The following is an 8,473-nucleotide window of genomic DNA, read 5'->3' on the forward strand; positions in this document are numbered from 1 at the left end:
AAATGACAAGCATTTCTCTCAGACTTCCTGTCTTACCTGTTGAGAGAAAGAGCACTACATAAGGAGGCTGCTCAGCCGGAATAAGGATGTATTCCCTAAGACTTGGTCAGAGCCCTTGAGCAGTTTTTCTTTTTCTTTTCTTTTTTTTTTTTTGGTTCTGGGGATTGAACTCAGGGGCACTCAACTTGAGTCACATCCCCAGCCCTATTTTGTATTTCACTTAGAGACAGGATCTCACTGAGTTGCTTAGGGCCTCGCTTTTGCTGAGGCTAGCTTTGAATTCATGAGCCTCCCTCCTGCCTCCCAAGGCGCTGGGATTACAGGTTGCAACACCCTGCCCAGCTCTTTCTCTTTTCTTTATTGAGGTGCTTGGAATGGAAACCCAAGGCCTCACACTAGCTAGGCCAAGTGCTTTGCCACTGAGCTGTGTCTCAACCCCCTGGTCCCTTGAGCACTTCTTTGGGGAATTTTCTCTTAAGGGTGAATACATGTGCTAGTCAGGATGAGCTGACTTTGACTTGTGTCAGAGGTTTTTAATTTAAAAAAAAAACAAAACTGAACTGGGAAATGGACCTAGATGACCTTACCAGATTTAAGAGCAACAGTTCCCAAAAGTATATGTTTTTGTTCAGGGAATGTGATTTTTTTCTAAAAATTATTTATATTAATAGTTTAAAATTATTTTTAAAACTGAATTAATTTTTTTACTCTTCTAATTTCTGACGTGATAAATATCAATAGAAACAACTCACATAAGTAAGTTTTGGGGGTTCTTAATTTTTTTTCAATATTTATTTTTTAGGTGTAGATGGACACAACATAATACCTTTATTTTTATGTGGTGCTGAGGATCGAACCGGGTCCTGCCCTTGCTAGGCGAGCGCTCTACTGCTGAGCCACAATCCCAGCCCTGGAGTCCTTAATTTTAAGAGTATAAAGGGGTCTGAGGCCAAGAAGTTTGAGAATTGCTACACTTCTCCTGGGAGAGACATTCGTGTGTTTTCTCTTGGTCCCATGTAGTAGGAAATGAATAGCACAGACCCAGGATTATACAAACACTTTAGAGAAGTAAAAATGGTTCTAATGGCTCTAAAGTGTCTACTATAGAGAGGTGCCAGATATAGGATGATCGTGGTGGTGGTGGTGGTGGTGGTGACAACAGTGATGATTTCTAGCTCTTGTGAGTCCTTTGATGTGTGTGTACTTGCTTCTGCCGAAGTACATATTTGGGGGGGCTCTGTAATTCCCTCCCTGGCCCAGTAGCCCTGTCTTGTTTTCAATATATATACTTTATTCTCACATTAATTTTGCTCTTCACGTTAGCAGTGGTGTAGGCAAAGCATTTTTCTGATGCAAGTTTGTTGGAAGTATGTTCTGGGAAGACTTTGTGTTGTCCTAGTGCAGCCTGAGATACAGGTTAATCTTCCTAATGGGAAGAGGCAAGTTACTAGGACAGGTACCTGATGATAGCACTTTCTCTCAGGTGAGTTCTCAACTTGGGTGGTTAGTACAGGAACCTCTCTAAAGTGCTGCCCCTGGGAGAGATTCATAAATCCTAGGCCCTTACTCAGGAGGGCAGGATCAACAGCTGTCCTGAGTCTTTGAGCACTGCCTGGTTCTCACAACAGATTTCTTCCCACAAAAGCAAGGACTGGTGATCACTTGACCCACACCCTATCATCTGCAAAAGAATGGCTGCCTGGGGAAGGTGGCCCATCAGGGTGCCAGGAGTAGCTTATTTGGCTGCTCTAGGAGTGTGTGATCAGAGCACAACCAGTGATGCTGAGAGGGCAGGCAGGAACCGAGGTGCTGCCTCCTGTGTGAACAAGATGCTTTTCCACCTCCCTCCCAGCCTTCAGGACAGCAGCTCACCATCAGCAAGGCAGCTGAGCAGTGAGTGTCATAGCCCAAGGTTCAAGGCCCCTACCTCACCTGTGTGACCTGGGCACATGATTGAGTTCCCCTGAGCCTCCGTTTCTAATTAGTAAACAGCCATGGCTATTATGTGTGCTTCACAAATTGCTAATGAGATTTAGATGGTGCCGAGAAGCTTTTGAATAAAGATTGCAGATGGGAAAGCTGAAAAACATATAGTATTTTGGAAGAGGTGTCTTTGTGGTACCAAAGTGTTTCTGCTCTTTGTCCCACTCTCTGGACTCATGAGCTTCTGTTCTCTTCTCCAGGTTACCTGTGCATGACCGATGAGTGGTTCTCTGAGTATGTCTATGAGGTGGTGGTGGACAGGAAGCACGTCCCTGAAGAGGTGCTGGCTGTGCTAGAGCAGGAGCCCATCATCCTGCCGGCGTGGGACCCCATGGGGGCCTTGGCTGAGTGATACTGCCTTGTTTTTTTCCTCCTCCCTTGGGACCTGCGTAGCTGCAAAGGACAGATCCAGGGACTGAAGCCAAAGTTACACAGGTGACTGTGTATTCCCACAGGATACAGACTCTTGGATTTCCAGTCTCCTCCAGGAACCTCTTCGGGAAGTGTGCTTTATGCTGAAACAAAATATTCATAAAGAAAAAAAAAAAGGGAAAGATCAGGTCATATTATCTACTCCTCATCTCCAACAGCTCAGGATCTCTTAGCATTTTAATCAGATGTAATTGTCTTAACTCTGTCAAAAAGGTCTTCGGTGGGGCTGGGATGTAGCTCAATGGCAGAGCGCTTGCTCAGCATGAGGCAGGCCCTGGATTCAGTCTCTGGTGCCGGAAGAAGAAAAAAGCCTTCAGTGTCTGTTGTAATAAGACAGGAGATCAGGAGACGATGAGCAAATGAGGTGTACGGAGAGAAAATGGACCTAATGCTCCTTGATTCTAGCGTAGAATGGGGGAGGGTCACCTAAGATTTGAGCTCTCTAAACTGCATGCTGCCTCACAGATCGCTGTCCTTCTAGATGGCAGTCACTGAATTCAGTTTCTTCAAGGTGATTTTATGTGCCTCTGATAGCTCAAGAATGGGAGGTTGATCAGGTCCGACATGATTCCTTCCTGTTATTCTGAACTGTGGGGGCGCAGCTCTGCTTGAGTCAGGTTAACCAGAGGCCTGGAGAAAGTGGGTGAGGAACAACCCGTACCTATCATGATCTCAGCTCCCATCATTAGGGGGAGCTCCAGCCAAATGGTTTAGCCTCTGCCTCTGAGTTGGGGGTTGGGTGGGCAGGAAAAGGTGATATTCATTCTTTCTGACAACTAGATGGTGCTGAGAAGCTTTTGAATAAAACACTTTGCTAAATGAGAATAAGTTGGCTTTTTTGATCTAAGAAGTGTTTACTTAGCTACAGTGATAGCAACCAGGTGGCTTATGTTCCTCAAAGTGAAAAAACAGCAGGAGTGCTCAGTGCTTTCCTACTTTAGCTCTTCTACAGGATATTTGATCCTTCCCAGCCTCACTGGCTTCTACAAAGGGCTTCCCCTTTTTCCAGATCTGGGGTCCCTACAAGGGGGTGCAGTGAGGCTCTGTTGAGCCCAGCCTTAGAGTAGGCTAGAGGGCCACTAGCTTCCACTTCTCTTAAGCAAATGAGCAGAGCCCTCAGGTCAGGACTTCCATCAGTACTTGAGCCTCCTACTATTCTGGCTTCCCAAGAATCTTCCCACCCCAGCAAAGGATATTGTTTGTCATAGCACTTTCCAAGATAAAATTAGATAAAAGCTCAAGGATGGTTTTAGAAAAAAAAAAATCTTGAGTTTGCCCCTTCAAAAGGGAAATGAACTAATGTGGAAAGTTGGAAATGCATCAAAGAAGGGATGTGGCTCAGTGGTAGAGCCCTGGAATGCACAAGGCAGTGAGTTCAAGCCCTAGTATGGGAGTGGGAGGTGGGGTAAAAGCCACATAAGACTCAGGAGGCTGAAGCAGGAAGTTTGCAAGTTTGATGCCAGCCTCAACAATTTCACAAGACCCTGTCTCAAAATGTAACAGACTGGGGATGTAGCTCAGTAGAGCACCCCTGGGTTCAGTCCCCAATACCACAAAAATATTCATCAAAGAACGTAAAACAAAGAAAGTGATAAATGTATGGATCGACAAAAAGTGACTGTTAGATAAGTCTTATGGGGTTCAATAAAAGATAAAATTAAAGTAGCAGATAGGGAGTGATAGGCTTAACATTGTAAGGCCCTTATGTAATTCAGGAAAATGAATGTTTATTAACTTTAGACTTCTATATGTTAATGTGCATGCTACAAATGTCTAGATTACTAAGAAGTATGCAGAGAATAACAGCTTCCAAGCAAGAATAGGCAGAATGAAAAAATGTAATCCTTAAGAAGACAGGATAGGGGAAAGAAAAGGCAGGGCAAATAGAATATTCAAAATAAGACAGAAATAGATCGATGCCAACTACAATATGGATAAACAGATTTTTTTAAAAGACAAATAAACTGGACTTTTAAAAGAAATGTAGCCATATGCTAATAACAAGAGACGTAGATAACCTAGGATATAAAAAAAGGATGGGAAAGATCTATCATGCTGGTACTAAAATAAATCTGGTGAAGTGATACTAATAAGCCACAAAATCATTGCCACTCTGAATAACCAAACAGACTATATGACTCCAGGATATGGCACTTACATTAACTGTAATGTGCATGGCCTCCCTGGAGTTGTACGACTCAGTGGTCCTGGAAAGGCTCTGAAACAAAAGCATTACTGGAGAGAGAATCACTACATAATGATAAGTTTACTTGACTCTCCAGGAAAATGTAAAGATTCTAAATCAGTATACCCCTAATAACAGAGTCTCAAATTATATAAAAAAGACTGACAGCTACATGTAAAAATAAGTAATCCAACATCATAATGGGAGATTTTAACTACTTTACAATTTCCAATAGCTCAACCAACCAAACCATCAGATGAGTATGTAATAAAAGATTTAAGCATTTAATAAGTTTGACATAATGGACATGTGTAGAACACTACATCTAACAATTGCGAATTCTTTTTGAGCACTTGGGGAACTTTTTGAAAAATTGACCACACACTGGACAGTGAAATCAACCTCAACAAATGTCAAAGGGTCATCATGTGGCTCACACTCCAAACACAGTACCAGTCAGGTGAGAAACCAACATTAAAAACTAGAGTGACTTCTAGCTCCCAGGCCCCTTCTCTTCAGAGAAGTCTGTTACAGGCACTTTTGCAATAAAACTGCTGCTTGCTTGCTAAGAAAGTAGAATAAAAGTTAACTAGAGCCAGGCATGATGGCGCATGCCTGTAAGGCATGAGGCAGGACCATTACAAGTTTGAGACCAGCCTCAGCAATTTAGCAAGGCCATAAGCGACTTAGTGAGACCCTGTCTCAAATTTAAAAACTAAAAAGGGCTGGGGATGTGGCTCAGTCTTTAAGTGCCTTGGGGTTCAGTCCATCCTAGTTTAAATGGACTGACTGGAAGCGAGTCTCTGGGTGTGTGCCCTGGAGGGGTGCATCTGCCCTGCAGGTCTCTCTGGGCTCTGCTTCCTGACACCGTCAGGAGCTGAGCAGCTTTCTTCCACTGCTGCCTCACTTTGGGCCCAGAGTTACTGAGACCTCTGAAACCATGAATCCCAAATAAACTTTTCCTCCTAAGTTATTTTAGTCAGGTTAATGAGTCCCAGCAACAGATAAAATTCCCCTGTATGTTTAGAAATTAACTTACTGTGCTGGGCATGGTGGTGCACACCTCAGAATCCCAGCAAATCAGGAGACTGAGAGAGGAGGATCCCAAGTTTGAAGCTAACTTTGGCATTTTAGTGAGACCCTGTCCCAAAATAAAAAATAAAGACTGGGAGTGATGTTTAGTGGTAAAGCACCTCAATGGATTCAATCCCCAGTATAAAGAAAGGAATTAGAATAGCAAAATAAACCTAAAGAAAGATGTGCAGAAATTAAACCCAGAATCAAGAAAGCCAGAATTTGGTTCTAAAAAACAAAAGCAAATTAACAAATCTTTGGGGGAAAGCAAACACAAGGATTGGAAATGAGGCTATCAGAGATGCTGCAGATACCAGAAAAATAGAAGACAGCTGGGGGTGCAGCTCAGTGGTAGAGCACTTGCCTGGCGTGCTTGAGACCCTGGGGTTGATCCCCAGCACTGGGGGTGGGGGGGTGCAAAAGAAGAAGAAAGGAAGACTCAAACTTTGTCAAAAGTAACAGCAAAGTGAATTTGTTTACAAGACAAATCCACAATCTCATGAAGAACAGGACAGGAGAGCACAAGATTTGAAGGTGAAAAGCAGATGTGGGTGTTGAAAAATTTTACCAGAGCTCAAAAATTGAGTCCTGAGCCAGTGGTGAAGAAAACCAGTGATAAGCTAATTTACATTGCGTAACCCCCCCACCAAAGCTCAGATAGCTTTACCCCTGGAATTGTGAGGCGGAGAGTTACTGAAGGGCTCCATGTCAGATCCCTTCCCACTCCCGGCAGCTGGGTGACCATCTTTTCTCCACTCATCGGAACCTTAAAGATTTCTCTGGGGAGAGAAATACTTTTTGGAGATCAGGAGCAGAGGCAAGGGTGTAAGGACCATGAGGGCATTAAGTGAGCATTTACATCCTGAATGTCTGGCCATTTAGAGCTGCTAGAACTGTAACAGGCAAGAAATTGCAAGTCTCTGAGGAATCTTGATGAGCCCAAGAGGAAAGATGTTTAAAAAAGAAAGAAAGAAAAATAATTTAGTGGCTTATAAGCCTGACATAACCTTGATAAAGATAAGTTAAAAAAAAAAGACTGCATACAAATCTCACCCATAAACATAGGTACAAAAGCCCTAAACGGAATCTAGCAATATATAAAAAGGTCGTTTTTATAACCAAATACTTAATAGAAGTCATCTTACAAACAAATTTGGGATCCAGTAGGGAGAAACAAAGAACAGTGGGAAAGGATTCTTCCTGAAGATAAAGGGAAAGGAGCTGGAGTTTTGCTGGAGAGCTGCCCTGGAAGACCTTACTGATGTGTGGGTGACAGGTGAGGGGAAAGCCTGAACTTGTCTCCCCTACAGCGTCGCCAGTGGGCAGATCACTGACATCCAGAGGTCGGGTCACCTCAGGTCTCCTCTTGAGATGTGGAGAGTCATGCTGACCCTGTGTATCCAGAAGCCAAGACCTGATAATGGGACATGCCTTCAGGATGTGGTTGTGGCCATCTGCTTCCACTGGCCAGTCCTTGATGAGCAGCTTCATTTTAGCTTGCTGTCGCACGCAGCACCGGGGCGGCTGCTCTGGAATCCCATTCCTCCGTGCTGGCCGTGGCGGTGGTTAGTCATTGGTTAAGTCGGATTTTTTTAAGGTAATTCCAGATGAGGCCTCGCATTTAGGACAACTTGTTCAGTACTTCAGTTGCTTCTTATGAAGATGACTCTTCTCCTGGGAGTCTGTGGTTTAGATGGATTGAAAGTAGCCAGTTTTTTTTTTTTGTTTTTTTTTTTGTGTGTGTGTGTGTGTTTTATTTTGTTTTGTTTTTGCCCTCCCCACCCTGATTTCAAATTCCAAGTCCTCTACACATTACTGAAGGAGGAAAATGGGGAAGGAAGGAATGCTCACTGCCTACCAGCTGCGGTATTTGGGACTAGGGTTGTATGAAGGTGGGCAGCCCTCTGCACTCTTCCTGGTACCCAGTAATGCTCCTTGCTCTTCCTCTTGTTCGCTCCTCTAGGGAACCTGGTTCGGTAGCACAGTTTGATGGGGATGGGGTGGGCTCTGACAGTTGGTTTTTGTTTTTGCAGGATTGGGGATTGAACCTATGGCCTCGCTCATGCTAGAAAAGTGTTTCATCATTGAGCTACATCCCCAGCCTGGTTTTCACTTTTTTAAAATCAGCTGGCAAGCCTGGTGCAATGGTGCATCCCTATAATCCCTGTTATTCCTTGGGCTGAGGCAGGAGGATCAAAAGTTCAAGGCCAGGGCTGGGGCTGGGGCTTAGTGGTAGAGTGCTCACCTAGCATGAATGAGGCACTGAGTTCGAGCCTCAGCATCGCAGAAAAACAAAATAGTGTATCCACCTAAAACTAAAGATACATAAATAAATATTTTTAAAAAAGTTTAGGGCTGGGGCTGGGGCTCAGTGGTAGCGCACTTGCCTGGCGTGTGTGAGGCACTGGGTTTGATTCTCAGCACGGCATATAAGTAAATAAAATAAATGTCTATCAACAACTTAAAAAAATAATTTTTTTTTAAAGTTCAAGGCCAGCCTCAGCAACTTAGCAAGGCGCTAAGCAACTTAGTGAGACCCTGTCTTGAAATAAAAAATAAAAAGGGCTGGGGATGTGAGCACCCCTGGGCTGAATCCCCAGTGCCCCAAAAAACAAACAAATAAACTTCCTGGCATGTAGAAGGATAGAACAGCTGCAGCAGAGTGCAGAAAGGGTAGGAAGTGACTTGGAATGGGAGCATCCTGAGCTCAGGGTGTCACTCAGTAGCAGATTCCTTGCCCAGCACAAAACAAACTACAAAAAACCACTGTGGTATCCCTGTGCCTCACAAGGCAGGGGC

The 8,473-nt window shown here is 43.9% G+C and overlaps 1 protein-coding gene across 1 annotated transcript in view; it reads left to right on the forward strand.

Moving 5' to 3' along the window:
* The window catches only part of Blmh (bleomycin hydrolase), a 45,318-nt gene extending 42,781 nt beyond the window's left edge, over positions 1–2,537 (forward strand). Inside the window, exon 12 of the mRNA XM_026388828.2 lies at positions 2,184–2,537. Within this exon, the coding sequence (XP_026244613.1) occupies positions 2,184–2,335 (152 nt within the window). The 3' untranslated portion in view covers positions 2,336–2,537. The remainder of the gene's footprint in view (positions 1–2,183) is intronic.
* The last annotated feature ends 5,936 nt before the right edge of the window (positions 2,538–8,473 follow it).

Source organism: Urocitellus parryii, chromosome 7 (genome assembly GCF_045843805.1).
Source record: "Urocitellus parryii isolate mUroPar1 chromosome 7, mUroPar1.hap1, whole genome shotgun sequence".
NCBI lineage: Eukaryota > Metazoa > Chordata > Mammalia > Rodentia > Sciuridae > Urocitellus > Urocitellus parryii.